This window comes from Harpia harpyja, chromosome 2, assembly GCF_026419915.1.
Source record: "Harpia harpyja isolate bHarHar1 chromosome 2, bHarHar1 primary haplotype, whole genome shotgun sequence".
NCBI lineage: Eukaryota > Metazoa > Chordata > Aves > Accipitriformes > Accipitridae > Harpia > Harpia harpyja.
The window spans coordinates 70,169,432-70,187,308 of record NC_068941.1 but is presented as its reverse complement, the minus strand read 5'-3'; the positions used below and the strand labels follow the sequence as shown (position 1 = coordinate 70,187,308).

The following is a 17,877-nucleotide window of genomic DNA, read 5'->3' as shown; positions in this document are numbered from 1 at the left end:
CTGTTTATCTGAAAAGAGGGAAGGGCCATTGGTACAGAGTTAAACTCTCAAGGTTGCATGAGGCTGTTGCAAAGAGGATAATAATCTGTCCCCCGTGCCCATAGTGGATACAGCCAAAACAATGGGTTTAATCTGCAGCAAGAACCAGGCTAGAGAGCAGAAAAACCTGTAAGAGCAAGGATAGTCAAGCCATGGCTCATGGTAGATTCTTCATCAACGATGAGTTTTAAGAACGTGATAGACAAGCTTAAGTCACAATTTACATTGGTATGGTTGGGTACGGTGTCTCTAAATCCTTTTCAGACCTTAGCACAGATACAAAACAAGGAGTCATGAGTGGACACACCATCACTTTCCCAGCATTCTTTAAAACAACTTGTATTTCTTTGCACAGTTTGATTTCCTCCTCCTCTTTAACTGCACTGGGTATCCATGATAGTCCATAGCCTTTCAAATAAATTTTGGAGGTTATTTAAAGAGAAAGCTGGGTTATGTTTTGTTGAAATAAAGCAAAGTGTATCTGTATTGCAATATGTAAATCAAAAGAGTTTAAACTCTCTTATTTGAAATACTGTCTGATGCTTAAGTGAAAGCGGACCAATCCTTTACATGTAAACATAACGGAAGTTAAACTGAAATTTGTGAAGAAGGATCAGGCCAGTTTTGGGACTCAAACTTTTTGCCTGTAGAAGCATCTGTAATTCCTCTTTTCCTGCCTGCTTGCATCCCTGCTTCCTGCAGCGGCTCCTACCTGCCCTCTCTCACCTTCCTGGCATGCTCCTGAGGACAAGGATGAGCCTTGGCCAGAACTGGGCTTGTTCCTGTAGGAAGGGACCGAGCTTCCCCTTTTTGGTCCTGGAAAGTCCTGCTGTGTCCTACTCAAGTAGGAGGCCTCAAGTCTACCGCTGCCAAGGAGGACCTGGCAGCTGGCAGCACCCACAAACCCATCTCCCATCCCAGCAGTGACAACAGAACCATCGCAGCATATGCACGCAGAAGGCAGGGATTAACCTGTTATCAACAGCTGTGTCTCCTTAGTAGACTAGAAGGATGGAAATATCTGAAAATCATGCTCAGTTCATCCGCAATGATCATCAGACTTCCCAGACACCCGCTATTAAGTGTCATAAAAAGAGAGATCGTTCTGTATTTAGGTATCTGTACGTAACCGCTGCTCATATGTCTGACCTACTGGCCCAACCTCCCTGCGGCTCCTGAGATTTGACTTGAAGCTACACACATCATTAAAGTTGTCCAAATATGCACAATGTGTGCAATGCGCACTTTGAAATTAAAAAAAAAATCAAGATATTTCCATTTATGGCCATTGGACAGTGAACTTGAGAAAAGTCTTGTGTTTATTTCTTGTCTCCTCTCAAACAGCAAACCCCTCTGCAGATTAATGCTATGCAGCAGCAAAGATAAACATTTAATAAAGGAATAGGGAATTAATGCAAACACAAATAATAACGTAAATTATCTAATAATAGCTGGGTTCCATCCCTACTTTTTACATTACATATTTATATTTTATATCCACGTGTGAAGATGAAATTCTGTTAAATTAGTCTGACAGACCTAGAATGAGTTTCTGAATGCAGCTTTTTTGAAAAGTTTACTTAACTGTTTGTCTCTCCCTCACACTTATGAAATGATTTCTTCTCAAGCTATTAAAGAGGAAGAATTTCAAGAATTTTTCAAATTGGCTGATGTACACTAGTTTGACAGTTGCATGATCTTCTGTTTTCAAGAGAAATTATACCCCAGAGAGAACAGTGTTGTTTCCCTTTTGTGTATTTATTTAACTTGATTTTTTATGGGTAATGCCCTGAAAAGTTGGAAATGCATATAGCTCTTTTGCAAGAATATTATAAATGGATGCTTATCTCAGGCACTAAATATCTTTATTTCTTTAAATAGAAACACCAAGTCAAGGAACAGGAATAAGCAGGAAGAGTAAGCCTAGACCAGCGACAGATTTTCTGTCTGCTACAGCAAGATTTTTCATTTTCTTTTGGTTTTTTTCTCCCTATAGCAATTGCAAACGAGCTCCTCCACCATGATTTCTACAGGACGAGGTGCTGCTTGCCACCCGGCGCCAGCCCTGTGCTCACCACACAGGCTAAAACCGCTCAGCCCAGGACGAAGCCCCCCTCTCCTGAGCACCGGAGCCCCACTAGACATTAACAGGCTGCATTGGACAACATGACAGGCAGTAAATAGCCAAAGTCTTTGCACCTTTGCGGATGCCCTGACAGCATTTCTGCTTTCTAAATCCTGCCTGAGTCGGCAGCACCGCTCATAGCTCTACAGAAGAAAATCAACGCTGCAGGCTTTACCCACAGACCCGCTGGCAGCTGCTGGGACACACCAGACGTCACGCGAGGCTGGCGCTGGGCTCGCAGGCAATTGCTGCGCGGAGCACAGATGATACCATGCCAAACTCAACATGTGGAAGTTTTGGTGCCCTGCAGTCTCCGTACAGCAAGCCGGTAACTCCCACACACCAAGAAATGCCGGATGGCCATGCTGCTGCCTGATGACCCACCAGCGTAACTGGCTCCCTGGCTGGGACCGTGACTCAGAAATGGCAGAAATTGCCCTGAACTGAAGGAGCAGATTAGGTTCCCAAAGATCTTGACTTTGCTTCCCTCAGGCTACAAACATCCCCGTTCTTTTAGCGGCTCTCGCCTCAGCCATACGTGGAGAAAAGCAGTCAGCTCCATCACCCGCTGCAGAAGACATAAAACCTGCATTCTCTGGGTGTCATTTTTATGGAGAATCATTCTACCATAAAATCACTGAGAGCAGATCCAACTGCTGGAGACACAAAACAAGGCTACTGCTTGCTACAAAAGGATGCTCTCCTATGCAGTGTTTCTTCATCACATTTAACTCTATGCTGGACAAATCAAATTATGTTGAGCGGCAGGGTGATGCAATGGGATGATGACACCACAAAACAAACCCACCAACCAACCAACCCTGAAGGTCATAGCACAGATTGAGAACTTGTGAGCAGAGCCACGTATAAAGTCCATTGTAAAGTCCACGAGTAAAGCTAAGTCTGGGGTTTTTTATGTCGTCTAGAGAGCCTTGCAGAAGTTATTTTGACGACTCTGCCTTGTATAGCCCAGGAGACTCCAGGACATTGCATGAAATTCAGGATACAATAGATCCTGCACAACTGGGACAAAAGCAGAGGTCTATTTTTTAAACTGGGATTGTAACACAAGTACAAGTGCACAGTCAGGTCGCTGTGGGCTTTCCTCCCATTAACCGCTGTCTTCTTTAAAGGCTGTTAGCCCATTATTCAGCACCTCTTTTTAACCAGAAAACTAAAAACATAGGCAGTGGGTAACAATAGACTTTAATGATACACCTGGTTAGTACTTAGCGACTTCCCTCTTTCAGACCCAGACTCAATGCCAAATCACCCTGGCAAGTGCATTTCTTGTAGTCATCAGCCCTTCTCCTTTTTAAAATACACCTTTCTGACAGCAGCCCACAGCTAGTATTTCCTTTTCATTCTCTGAAGTGCAGAGCACTACAAATACATCATTTAGCTTTGCTGCAGTCCTTTCTGTCCCTTTGATCATCTCCTTTACACCCTTCTGCATTTTGGCTTCATTCCCGCATGTGCAGTACATCAAAAAAGAGCTTTGCAGCAACTACCTTGGGCTTTTCAGGGTGTTTTTTTCAGGGACAGAATCCCAGCTGGTGTAAAACAGCACGAATGTCACTGAAGTCAGCAGCATTATTGTATTTAAGCCAGCTAAAATTCTGACCCTAGTTCCTATTTCAAAATGCCTTATAATTCAACTAAAGCTTTAAAATTCTTTTCTTGGAGTACTGAATGCTGGCTTGGAAATTTCCTTGCAGAAGTGTTAAACTCAATTGCAGTCCATTACTTTGTGACTCAAGGAGTAAACCATGAATGATGCTCCTTGCTTCCTTCCATTCATCATATCCCCTTAAAAAATGGTTTATTATGCTAAGAAATAGTTTTTCTAATAGTACCTAGACTGGACAGTTGCTTCTTGGATTTTACAAACTTAAACCACCCTCCTTTGCATTTGGCTAGTTGTTAGCTGAACATTTTTTGCATATATTTATAAAATGTGATTATAAAAAATTTTACTTCTTTCAAATGCATTAAAACCGAGCAATTTCACAGTATTACCATGTTGCAAGTATGGATTTCCCCAGCTCAGAGACTGCCAATGAAAGAACTTGGGAAAAGGCTGCAAAGGAGGTAGTGTTAGGCTTGGGGTGATGGGCAATCCTGGCTCTTGGTCTTAAGAGTTCAGCTTCCACTGAGCACTGTATGGTTCCCATGAGCACAGTAATCTGAACAACTCATAAATACCCTGAAGAAATACTAGTTGTCCTAATTCACAGATTAGGAACTGAAACCCAGGGCTAAAGTAACACGTTCAATATCCCAAGCAGAACTTAACTCTGTATTTCCAGTCCCTGGCTAATGATCCAAGCAGTGGACACCCCTTTAGCTTTACTCTCCCTCATACGGAAAGAAAAAGAATCAGCTTTCAGATGACTGAGTATCTCAGATCTGATGTAGAATAGGATAGCAGTAAGATTAACACATACAATTTTACCATTCCAGAAGCTGACAGTCCCATTCCTTACCCAGCTGGCAGGAGACATGAACTGGGAAAAAGGATTTTCTTTGCAATTTTCTTGAGTTGAGAATTGTTCCTGAGTAATAAGAGCTACTCTTTTCTCTCTACAGAAATCTCAGCCTGTTAAATTGCTCTTGTGACGGCTGAATCCACATTTCAGCTACAACAGTGGGAAGCGCTGCAGGCAGGGCAATGCCCTCAAGAGGAGAGCATTTCTCAGTTCACGGGATGATGAAACACATGTGAACTCTGCGTGCTCCAGCCAGCTTCTGGGAAACCATTTCTCTGTGCCTCGGTCTGATGTTGCACTCACTGCCTCAGTACTGCTTACTTCTCTCTTTGGAAAAAAATCACTGCTGTCTCAAAAAAAGAAGAAGAAATTACTTCAGTGGAGCAGATAAGTTGGCCAGTGAAGTCGCAGACGGTAGCCCTAAAACTTTACAGAGAAGCATCACTGAAATGTACCTCGACATCTGACAGTTTGAATAGTGCCCTTCAGGTTTTAAAACCACAGAAACTTTGGTATACATCCATGTGGAACAGTTCATGTTTCTCAAGCACCACTTTCAATTTTGGCTAATAAAGATATAAAAAAGCAAACCAGCTCCATGACAACCAGCACGTAAGTGAGTGAACTGCCCAACTGTGCCTTAATAAAGCTCCCTCTCGCTGCACGGCATGTTGAAGGTTGCTTGTTTTAGATAAGCACATGAAGTCATCAAAAGGAAGATTAATTTAAAAGCTTGATAACTTTTTTCCTTTTTTTCGGAATGTCAGTGAGGACTGAGAGCCAGACTAACAAAGTAACTGAGAAAGGACAAAGTGTTCACCCTGCCCAAAATGAAAATGCCTACAACTTCTTCCCCCCTCCCACAGTTCTCCCGGTGACGCCTCCCCTGAGCCAGCGTTACCTAACTTTTGCACAAACACGCAGTTCCCACAAGCATCAACTTCAAACAGCTCTGGCTTTCTGTCTGATCACATCTCTGTTGAGGGGAGCAGAGGCAAAGAACTACTACTGAGGCGTTCTGCAACTCTGCAAGGTAATCAACTTGTTGCATTTTTACTTTTTGTTTGTAATGCCTAACCAATGGTTAAGTAGATTGACCAAAAAAAGCCTCTTGGCAAACTGTCTTGCTGGAATTTGTAGCAGGAGGAAAGTCTCAATACAAACTCAAAAATAGATTAAACAACACTTTGGCTTACTTGCTTCCTGCAGGGAAAAAGAAGCAGTTTTTAAGATAAAGATCTAGCATAAAATATAAAATCACTAGCATTTCTTTTAGTCATGGGTGTCAGTTGTATGTGTTTAAACATGCATATGCATTCTGATTTAGTTTCAATTCATCACATTAGACAGATTTAGAAAGCAGCAGTCGACTGGGACCATGCTCCAGCTGTTTTGCTCAGCACTGCCACAGGCTGCGTGCCTTTCTCCCCCGCCATACTGCTGAAAAAAGCCCTTAATTCTTTGTAGCTTCTTGTACCTTTTGCAGGCTCTGAATTACCAAGATGCTTCTGCTTCTTTCTCTGGTCACTGGGCTTGCCCTGTCTGCCTCTGGTGTCATGACAGCCAAAGAAACCGATCCAAGCCAAGAGTCATTTTATGACATACAGAAAAAAGTTAACGACCTCTGGCAGAATTTGCTCCACCCGGTAATGCCTGGTAATGAAACTGATGGGATGATTTACGCCACTTGTGAAATGAAACCCAGCTCCAAAATAGATGCTGACAAGCCACAAGTGACTGGACAAGTCTTATTCAGACAGCATTACTCACATGGAAGATTAGAAGCCATTTTTTACTTGGATGGGTTTCCATTGGATAATAATCAATCTGGTAGAGCTATACACATCCATGAGCTTGGGGATCTCAGCAACGGCTGTGATTCTACAGGAGGACATTATAACCCTTTCGGTGTGAATCACCCCCGTCACCCAGGGGATTTTGGCAACTTTTTTCCTAAAGAAGGCAAAATCAGAAAATACAAAACAAATCTCTTTGCCACTATGTTTGGTCCATATTCCATCATGGGCAGATCTGTTGTGATCCATGAGCAGGAAGACGACATGGGTAAGGGCAACAATAAGGCCAGTTTGGAAAATGGAAATGCTGGGAAACGTCTGGCTTGCTGTGTGATTGGGATATGCAACAAGAACTTGTGGGAAGAGAAACTGTCTGAGGTTACAGACAAGAAGAAGAGAGGGCTCAACAGACGAACATAGAACCAGGCTTATGTGAAGATCAACAAGCTGGTTACAGCCTGGGCAGCACAAAGTACCTTAGGCTGTGCCATTGGCCACTAAGATACACGGCTAAAGGATTCCCATTTCCATTTGCTTGCTCCTCTCAGAAATGCGTATCACTTTGTAGAGCCTCCTTTCTGTAAGCCCATCAATAAAAACAGCATCAACTCAACCTTGTGATGTATTTTCTTGAAAAGATTCCCTTTTATGCAGTTTGGGAGTTGAATGCATGTAAGGAAGAGTGCTAACGGAGCTGGCTGATAGTCTGTAAAGAGTCTGTGCACTGTAAGGGGCTCTTAAGGGAGCACAAGTTAGATACTAAAGGAAAAAAAAGTTAAGATGGATAAGTAAGAAACTGCTTCTCATTAGATGCTATCCTGTATTTAGCTGCAAATCTGAAAGGCAAAAAGATCTCTGTACTTTCAACAGTGTTGGGTGTTGTGTTGCAAGACCTGGATAATGGACTTCCCCTAAAAAAAGGAAAGTACAGACATTTCTGTTTTAAACTTTAGATCCATTACAGTATTCTACTTGTATTTTCAGGTTTTACTCACAAACACGTATAAGCTTCTTATCTATTTTAAATTGTCCACATGGCTAAGTCACACTGTTTACATCTGAATGCAGACTTAAAAGAAATATTCCCGTTTACCACCACTCCCCAGCAAAAATTCCCTAAAGCTTCTAGTATGTGCCTGTTAGTAACTAGGTTGTATACAGAAGTTTTAATGCTGCTTAGATGATGATAAATTTAGCAGATCAGAGATAAATATTATTTTCAAAGCCAAAAAATACTGAGTGTGTTTCTTCATAAAAAAAATGTAGGAAGTAAATCAGTCAATTTAGCCTGGGAGAAGTGACAGTGAAAAGATTTAAGTCAGATAATTTTCAGACTTAAAACTCTCACTCGATAAAGCTTTACTTTCTTAATTTAACACAACTCACTGAAAACACTAAAACGCTACCTCAGGACTATCATTCATCTGATACTGAGAAGAGAAAAGGGAACAAGCAGGTAGAACAAGCGTATCAGGAAATGTTTTTATTAAAGATGACAAAATGTGTGTTGTGCAGTGTTGTGCAGTTAATCCAGGCAGCAACAAAAAATTTCAAATAAATTAAACTGTGTAATTTAGAAAGTAAAGCTACAAAACAGAAGCTGGTAAACAAAATCCTATCTTTTAGAAATGTAGCAGACTTTCAACTTAATCTCAGTTAAGATTTTGAAATACATTCCTGAGCTCATATAGATTAAAGAAATTCCACTGTCTTTATTATACAAATTTCCATATGCTTAAAAATAGTCTCACTTAGAAAAGAAGCAGCATTCTAAAAGATGCTTCTTAATCTGTCATTTTCACACACTTATTTTACAAATTCAGTGAACATTGTTTTTCAAATAACCACAACATCGTAGTTTCAAATGAAATCCTTCTCACAGATAATACATTAATTCACTTTTAGGTGAGACAACCTCCTTAAAATCAGTTTGCGCAATGCATCTTCCCCATACCCCTGCCACAACATTCCCTTCCAAGTTTGCTTCCCCAAAGCCCAACACCAACACCACTTATATGTATGGATGCAATTCCTGCATTTCTAAAAAAACCCCCAAAACCAACCAACCAAACCCACCCCACCCCCCAAAAACCTAAAGTAGTGTTGATTCCACAACAAAACAATTAATTTACTGGGAAAAAAAATCATCATTCTAATAGCACAACAACATCAATTAAAGCAATATCCAAGGAAGATACTGACAAGAATATTCAATTAGTTAGCACATAGCGCAGCAAAGACGTCTTACTTCTACAAGTCTCCTGGCTTTGAAGTCTTGTCTTCCTGGGAAAAGGCTAAAAACATAGCTAGAATACACATTCACCAGAGCAGAAAGGAGAGGGACAGTATTGCAGCAGTGATATAGCACTAAAAATGATGTTTCCAGAGATCTAGATATTGCACTGGAATTTAATGATTGCAAAGATATAAAAATGGCATCTAAGAGGGAGAATGGTGTGAGGATAATTACCAAGATGTCCTAATTGTTGGGTTGTACATCTCTATGTTCTCACAGAAAAAAACATACTAAAAAGAATCAATGAACGAGGCACTAAAAAGCTGTTGGTCCAGCACTGCTTCTACCTGCTCGAATTTTTGCACCAAGCTCTTCATTAATTAATAGCATTAACTGGCTGTTAAGGGACCAGGAGCAAAATGCTAACTCACACAACTGTGGGTCAGGAAAGACACAGGACAGGGAAACAATATAACACCCTCAACACTTCTGAGCTCAGCTACATGAAATCTTGACCTTCTTATTTGCTTGCCTCAGTTCTCACTGCATTGATATTTAGCTCTGCGCAGGATTAGTCTGTGAAAGATGGAAAAGAATACATCTTCAATAAAATGCTACTTCATGTGACATTCACGCATTAAAGGAAAAAATCCTGCCACATTCTCCTGGAGATTTCAGTTTCTGCAGCTATTTCTCTTCTGACTTGTCAGTACTGTCATATAAATGAGTCAATAATGCAGTCAGTTACAATTAATGGGAACAGCATAACAATCTTTCAAATACTTAAGCTCTTCTTGGTTTTTCAGGTGATGAGGAACTTAAGTGGTGATCAGGATAATGAAAGAAAAACTTTTTACTGCTTCATGTCCCTAATACGCTTAAATATACAGATGGTTTTTGTTCCTAAGGGCTGCTGCTTAGTTCAGTGAAATGCTGCAATGTCAAATTACCTTTAAAAAGAAAGGAAACATCTTTGAAGAGCAGTGTGAGCATGGCTTTATTGCCTGCAGACAGACACGGAAAGGGTTACACAAATGCACCTGCTAGGGAAAACACGAGAACAGAGACAAGCCACATTTTTCACCTTCCCACTATCATTCCTTATATTTATATGTAATAATTTACATGTAGCTTTTCTTCTGCCGAATACAAACTGTTCATGGACTCTGACACCTTGATTATGGCAGCACCTGCTAGCTCATCTTCCATATACAGAAGAGTTTGTCAGTATTGCTAATATAAACTCTGTTTATTCAGTAGCTGACAAGTGGGCTGTAAAAATTTGCAGCTGGCAGTTATTTGTCAAAGAAGGACTCAATCTGGGAGGGATTTTCCTTTTTATTAGTAGTATTTTATTAAATTTGGTTTAATTCTCTCTGATTGGTTTCAAGTTCTAGGAGTGAGAAATGAACATTTACAGACAATTAGGTCCCAAGCCAGCAGAAAAATTGCCTTGACGGCTGCTGGCCCATAGAAGCTCCGCAGCTGCAGAGACTATTCCTTATGCTACAAACAGGAGAGCAAAGACATGCCTCTCCTTCTCCAACAGCTGCTAACTTCAACATGAAGTATTCCCTTGTTGCTGCCTTCCTAGGAGCAGAGTGGCACAGCTCCAGCATTAGGAGCGAGCTAGGGAATGACACAGCAGCCTCCCTTTTCCCCAGTTATTATAGGAGTGTTTTCCTATGACTAAACATCAACAAGGGAAGAAGTTTAAGAAAGCGGCAACAATGCAAATAAACCTTCTACCACACCACAGACTGGTGAAATGAGGAGGAAAGGAACAGTTATCCTTAATTCCAAAACATAAGAAAATAAAAAAAGACAGAGATTCCTTTAAAAAGGAGGGCACAGATGGAGTAGGCTGAAATCTACCACCCGATACTCAGCCCGAGGGCTGTTCCAGCTCCTGTAAGTTGAGGAATGCAATTCCAGTAACTGAGAGAGCCAAGTAGGTGGACAGCGCATCACTGGTTCTCCTCTTGCTGTTCTCCTTGCTTTGGAACAGCATTGCCGTTTCTCACAGAAAGACTTCTGGCTTCTCTGATGATGTTTCCTTCAGAGCTTCATTAAATTGGGTTCTCAGTGTCTGGTGAAATAACTCCCTGCATTTTCATGAGATGAGCTGGGAGAGGGAAGGAAAAATTTTGTACAGTTGAGAAGATATAAAGGTTTGTAATGAGAGAACTATATACATGCAAGGATGGTTTTCAGAAACTTCCTATAAGGGAATAGTGATTTTATTTTAAGGATGTACTTACAGTCACTATATGTAAAGAGAAACTGAACACAGTCTGAGAAACAAGCAAAAGCTTGCAGCCTTAAGATGCTTCTCAATTTATCGTTCCAAATTTTTCATCCTTGGAAGACACTTCTAACCATTAAAACACAGTCCAGCACTAGGACCACACATGTTACAGAAGCCTAGTGATAACATGATAAATCATTATCATTGGTTTCTTTGCTACACTAATGTAAATTACATCAATCTATGTAGAAACTTCAAATCATTACAAAAAACCAACACAATTAAACCTCATCACTAATTCCCTCCCTTAGATAATTTACATTTTTGGTACACTATAGCCAAAACTAACAGAAAAACACCTTTATTAGACAAATATTAACAGTTCAATGTAAAAATCAGCCCTACGGCACACTGTTTCACTGATCATACTCGCAGCAGCACAGACACTGCAAAAGGATTACAGTGAGATGCTCGAGGGCCTGGATTTCATACCTCAAGCCAAACTGTTATCCAAATATTCACAGTTTTCAGCAGGATCAGATGGTTTCTTGTTTTCAGATTCAGGGAGCTCCTCAAAGCTGTTATCTGTGTGTGCAGTTGTAACACTGAGCCCTCCATGCCTTCCATGGTCCTCAGTATGCACCTCATCCACAGTGCTGCTATTTCGATCCCCTCTTTCATTTGGAATTTCACAATCGCTCTCTGAGGTTTCGTCATTGTCTTTCAGGGCCTCAGTTTCAGCTGTTCGTTCACTCTCTGAGTTTGAGGGATCTGTGGGGTTGGATGGGTCAGGGCTGGAAAGTGGGAACTCTCCCTCAGATGAACCATTAAGCTCTGCTCCAACCACCCTCTTCTGCTCCCCTGCAGAAGTACCTGCTCTTTTCCCTTCCAGTTCTGCAACTGCCTGCTCTGTCAGCTTAATTATCTGACTTCCAAGCTTGTTTATTTCTTCTTCCTCAGAAGGTAGTTGGGGTAATGAAGGATAAAAATGTTTAGTTTGGTTTCTGTTATTTAAGTTTGTTCCCTCTGGAGCCAGGGACGCACTTGCAACAGCACAAGTTTCAGCATGTTCTCCCTTCTGTTCTGCTGAAAGAGAAATGGAATAGCAAGATGCTCTAGTGAGTCACAGGTATTTATGATATATCTCACCTGAAGACCATCACCACCAGTGCCAGACCACAGAGAAATTCACCTCAGTAAGTAATTTCTAAGAGTGATTCCCTACCGCATCCCAGGCCCGTTTCTTAGACGATAAGCAATCAACACTAAGTTTCTTGCTGGATCTGGCCCTGTTTTGGAGCCTAACACCAACAACTCTAACTAACAGTCATAGTGGATACCGTACTGTAGAACAGCAGGGTCATTTTTTCAGAGGAATATAAACTCTAAGCAATGCACTTAGCTACAGAAATTTCTGGCACACCTTAACATTAATCCCCACATCGCTACCACCTTCAGGGGTTAACACAAGCTCCATTTATTTGGAGCTTTTCACAGGCTTTCCTCTAATAATGAAGTTTCATTATTGGTCCTGCAACATTTTTCCTAACATAAAAGATTATTCTTATTTGGGCAACAGCATAAAACAAAGCAGCAGTGGAAGGATTTTAAATATACGATTATACCAAAAGGCAAACACTGAACAAAGTGTCAGAATAGAGAAAACAGCAATGTGTAAACACACAGCTTTGTCAAAGAGAGAGAATTTGTCCTCACCTCAGTTAAGGACAAAAAGCCTCATTGAAAATAAGCTTGTGAAGTCAAGTAAGAAAAATTAGGAAATGCCAGAAGTACAGCTGCATTGACAGCTTAAAACGACTCTTGTCATGCAGATGCATTATCTTTTAGTATGTGAGCATTTACACTATTTCTCCCGCAGGAATCCTGCCTCATGCAATGCACAGGACAGCCTGGCTGCAGGGACGGACCAGAGCTACACAATACAGGAGCCTACTGTCTCTATCAGACCCGCCTCATTTGTAATTTGGGAGCTACCGACTGAGTGAGACAAGGGTTGGTTGGCATGAAGGGAACAGACACTCCTACTACCATTAAGGAAGCTAGGAATGCTACTTTGAAGAGCTGGAATTTAAGTATGTGGAAAAGGCAGGGATAAATTAATTTTCAAAAGGTGATCACCCACTGGATCTAATCCTCATTATCTGAGCACTCAGCTGGAAACCTAGGAGCTTGTTTTGCAGTACTGCTCTGCTCCTGTTGTATATCTGAACACACATACTCAAAGTGCTCCAAAAAGAGCCAAAACTTATGTACCTCAAATTGGCACTTGAAATTAGCAGGGACTCTACCTTACTCTTTGTGTACCTCAGTTTCCTCCCTCTGCAGTGGGATAACACCATCCCATCACCTTGCTGCAATTTTCTGAAGATAAGTTGTTTCAAAGCACTATATCACCAGAGAAAAGTTCATGGAAAAACAGTACTTTTGTCTTCAGGGAATGCTTGAAATAGCGCACAGGCAATACAGCAGGAACAATGCATTCGACAATGAAGAGGGAAAAAACCTGAATAGCTGTTCATTAGCAGCTGTGATACTCAAGTACAATCTATCCCACTACACTATCCATCCTGTGCATTGGATAAAATGAGATTTGGTGGCAGAAGACAGTCTTTAATTCATATGATTGCACTATGTCATTATGCATTTTAACACAGGAACTGCACAGTATATCCTACAGACTTCTACCGTCCAGCTTAACTGAAACAATGATAACAAGTACAGACTAAAACAGGCCTTGATGAGACCAGGATAAGCAGATAGATTAGATAAAAAAAGCCTGAAAAAGTCCTCTGATTACCTGTAGATCTAGCTAGAGCAACATTTGATGTATAACAGAAAGTTCTGATAAAGAATGTATGTTAGTGCAAAAGCTAAAAACATTTCCTGGGCCAAACAGGCACCAAATATCAATGGTACTATTTAAAGGACTATACCTGACCAACATGACGTCAGGCCTAGTATTTAAAGATACTGTCCTAGTTTCAGCTGGGATAGAGTTAATTGTCTTCCTAGTAGCTGGTATAGTGTTATGTTTTGAGTTAGGTATGAGAAGAATGTTGATAACACACTGATGTTTTCAGTTGTTGCTAAGTAATGTTTAGACTAAGTCAAGGATTTTTCAGCTTCTCATGCCCAGCCAGCAAGAAGGCTGGAGGAGCACAAGAAGTTGGCACAGGACACAGCCAGGGCAGCTGACCCAAACTGGCCAACGGGGTATTCCATACCGTGTGACGTCACATCTAGTATATAAACCGGGGGGAGTGGGGTTGGGGGATCGCTGCTCGGGGACTAACTGGGCATCAGTCAGCAGGTGGTGAGCAATTGCACTGTGCACCACTTGTATATTCCAATCCTTTTATTATTACTATTGTAACTTTTTTAGTGTTATCATTATCATTATTGGTTTTTTCTTTTCTGTTCTATTAAACTGTTCTTATCTCAAGCCACGAGTTCTACCTCTTTTCCTGATCCTCTCCCCCATCCCACTGGGTGGGGGGGGAAGCAAGTGAGTGGCTGCGTGGTGCTTAGTTGCTGGTTGGGGTTAAACCACGACAGATATGTAAGAATTTCATTGCTATTCTGCTTATCAACTGTTTTCACTCAAGTGATCATTCAACTAACAGGAAAAGAAAGTGGTTTTGTTTTTATTTCTGGAATACTTTTAAACCAAGGGCATACTCGCTTGGTAAATGAAGGCAGGTGAACACATTCCTATGTTCTTCCCAGCTGCCAAGCTCCCCCAGATTTTGAAGGTACACTGTATAGATGAAAAATTGCAATATGCATCAAGCTTCTAAAACTCAACAGCAGACAGTCATTCTCTATTCAGAGTGGCACAAAAGGTGACTCAGTGTATCACTCCCATATAGCTGCCGACTGCAGAGAAGCTGTGTGACTCCAAGCACAGGGACATGCCCTACAGCTGAAAACACACTGCTTCCTTTCCAGGCTTTGAAGGAAGATGGCAGCCCCAAACATCCTCCAGAAAAAGAAGAAGTTACTGTTGCTCCACCTACTGCTAGAAGCTATGGTGTTCCCTGCACAGCTGGTAGTATATATGTGCTCATCTATGTCACTGAAAAGTTGGCCCAGTTTATTTAAACTATCACAGAGGTGAGTTTTGTCTGAGTTCTCACTGCAGGTTGTCAGGTATACTGGACCACATGCAACAGGAAAAATCAAGCTGTTTGTGCAGGCAGAACAGTAACTTCTTAATCTACTCCAGTTTAATGACAGGATTTCTGTGATTGATCTTGGCTCTTTTACAGTTATGGGATGGGGAGGAGGAAAGAGGGTGAAGACCTCCTGGGAGCTGATTCTTCCCATGACTGCCATAGGCCTAATCCTTGTCTGCCTTCTCCCCTCCAAGGCTGTTTTCTTCTACTCTTCCCCTGCCTAGCTCTCCTTTCAATCTTTTTTATCACACCTTGCTTTCACTGTCAGCATTTTGATTCCTTGCTCCTGTGCTCTGACCTCTGCTCAGCCAGATGCAGGTCCCCCCTCACTCAGACTTCCTTCAACTCTGTCAATCCCCACCTACTCTAGTCTTCCCATCACTTGAGATTCCTGATCTCAGCCTTCCTTTCCTCTCTGCTCCAAGTTTTGTTCCCTCTAGATGGTGCAGGCAGAGTTTTAGCAGCGTTGGTGGCACAAAGCAAGCTTAACAGAATCATTGGTTTGGTTTTTGTTGTTTTTAGCAGATGAGATTTGAAATTGAATGGTTTAGAATGGGGTGGAAACACCAGCCTGTTTTCTCAGGGTGGAAACCTTTTCCCCAGATTTCAAATTCCTTTCAATTATACATATACTAAATGCTTGCATGTTTTAAAAAAAAAAAAAACCACCACCAAAAGCAAAGGAAAAAACCCACAAAAAACACACGGTCATCAGAATTTAACACAAAAAACTGACTTGGCTGACATTACAAAAATCAGCTGAAGTAGAAAACACAGCATGGAAAGCTTCAGCCCAGAGCTAAAGTTTGGCAGTGTTACAAAGCAACAGAAACAGGGTCTGATGAGATTTGACAGGCAGCTTTAATCAAAACTGTAATACCAACCTCACCTAGGACAAATAAGTAAAAGAAAGAGCAAAATGCCACCAAGTAAATACTGTTAGTAACTGCAGATTTAATTAAAAAACAATGATTAAGCAGGCAAAAAATGAATATTTATGAGTTATTATTACTCATCGGAGAACTATTCACTATAGTTTCACTACTTATTTTTAGCAAAAATATCAGCTGATCAAGATTATAAAAAACGATCAGTCTGGCTGTCAAGTTTTATCAGATGATGACATGGATAATAAAGTAAAAATTAAGCCACAATCTATTTAGTTTTAGGACTAACAAATAAATAGTTTATGATGTTTCATGGTTAGCTGAGTAAGATCTGGGCATACCAAAAATGTTATGCCCATTAAAGAGCTTATCCAAATGCTGATAGGCAAGCATAATAATCCATCTCCCATCCATTATGAAAAACTAAGGAAAAAAAATTAAGGTTATCAGCAAAGCACTATCTCCTGCTACTGTCAAATAAAGTTAAGCTTGACTTTGGAGAGATGTTAAAGCTTGCTATTGGGGAAGGACTTTTAACAAAACACATGCAAGACTATAAAAAAAGCAGTCAATTTCTCTGGGAAAACGAGTCAGGTATTTCAATTTACTGGGTGCAATCAGGAAGCCTTTCATCTAGGTATCAGCTATAATGCAGGAAAGTGCTAAGCCAGTTCCACAGACTGCTCTCCTACTGTGCATTTTAACTGAGGGAAAAAGAGCAGGAGGCAGTTAACTGTAACATAGATGGCATGAATAACTTCTCACAGTATCAAGTTATCTGGCAGGAAAATTCTTTGAGGTGTTAAGACCTGATCTCTAGCCCTGTGCAATCTATTCAACAGTCATTTTTCAGTCGTTTCTTTGCTATTTGTACTGGGACCATCTATCCATTTTACTTGTGGATGATTTATTCAATCTCTGTGACCACTGAAACTTTGGCTTCTGCTGTGCCAGCATGAAAATTTATTACTTTTTATTTGGAAAGAAATGAGTGCTCAGCTCTCATCATGTTCCTTATGTGCCAGGTGCTCACCTTGTACTTCAGTTTTCTGTGGCTTATCAGTAAACGCTAACAACGGTGACCTGGACTGCTGTATAACAGGCAAGGTTGGGTCACTGAATGTTATGGTATCCTTTCCACCTGAAACAATCAAAGTGTTAGAACCATTAATTCACCAATTACATCCATTGTGGACTAAGGATATTCAAAAATCCTACAACTGTTTTGCAATGTTATTGAAAAGTACAGAACAGGAAAAGCATCTCAAATGATCCTTCTACAGCATGGAAAAAAATACTCTGTACTGGAGCTGGAATATGCAAGTCAAATACAGAAAAGGTGTATGTTTTTACCTGCAGTACTGAGTAAAGGACAGATTTTGAAAGAAGACCAGGCGCTGTATGCAGCAAATTGTATTAGCAATTAGCATTCAATTCAGAATATTAATAATCAGATCATACCAAAAGTTTTACAAAGAGTAATGGATCATTTGCATGCTATTAGCAGCAAGTGTTCAGCACTGACTCTTTACTCTCTTATTACTCTGCCTCAATGATGAGCCAGCTCGTATCACATATATAGTTTTACAGTACAGACTCACACACATATTATCCTACAATGCTCCCTTTAAAAAAAATATTAAAAGCTTAGCATAACTAAGAACCGATGGAGCAAACAAGTATACTTGGCTAGGGAACAGGAGGGATTTTAATCTGAAAATTCCAAAAACATTTCTGAGCATTTTCGTTTTAAACCAAATGGAAAAGGGCAATTTTCCAGCTCTTTTGCAGACAGAATAGTGCAAGAAACTCTTCAGCTGAGGACTCTGCTGTAGATGCCTAGTCTTTACATATACTAGCC

General features: G+C 40.8%; 2 protein-coding genes across 8 annotated transcripts in view; one reads left to right on the top strand and one right to left on the bottom strand.

Moving 5' to 3' along the window:
• Window positions 1–5,538: 5,538 nt before the first annotated feature.
• Window positions 5,539–7,062, top strand: SOD3 (superoxide dismutase 3). Of its 2 annotated transcripts, none has more exons than XM_052780337.1 (2): window positions 5,539–5,686; window positions 6,140–7,062. In XM_052780337.1, exon 2 carries the CDS (start codon window positions 6,156–6,158, stop codon window positions 6,867–6,869), a length of 714 nt encoding a protein of 237 aa, XP_052636297.1. In that variant the 5' UTR covers window positions 5,539–5,686; window positions 6,140–6,155; the 3' UTR covers window positions 6,870–7,062. The 2 variants fall into 2 exon arrangements, with proteins under 2 accessions (XP_052636297.1, XP_052636298.1); XM_052780338.1 differs by having other exon boundaries at window positions 5,556–5,686; window positions 6,121–7,062.
• A 2,603-nt stretch (window positions 7,063–9,665) lies between these two features.
• Window positions 9,666–17,877, bottom strand: part of CCDC149 (coiled-coil domain containing 149) — a 52,196-nt gene continuing 43,984 nt past the window's right edge. For 3 of the 6 annotated variants that reach the window (XM_052780331.1, XM_052780333.1, XM_052780335.1), the window contains 3 exons: window positions 17,050–17,157; window positions 11,426–12,019; window positions 9,666–10,810 (listed from right to left, as the gene is read on the bottom strand). In XM_052780331.1, the coding sequence (XP_052636291.1) occupies window positions 11,427–12,019; window positions 17,050–17,157 (701 nt within the window). In that variant the 3' untranslated portion in view covers window positions 9,666–10,810; window position 11,426. The remainder of the gene's footprint in view (window positions 10,811–11,425; window positions 12,020–17,049; window positions 17,158–17,877) is intronic. The other 3 variants (XM_052780332.1, XM_052780334.1, XM_052780336.1) reach the window with 2 other exon arrangements.

Bases quoted from the DNA above. Each gene is read 5' to 3' on its own strand.
- SOD3 (XM_052780337.1), top strand. From the start codon at position 6,156: ATGCTTCTGCTTCTTTCTCTGGTCACTGGGCTTGCCCTGTCTGCCTCT.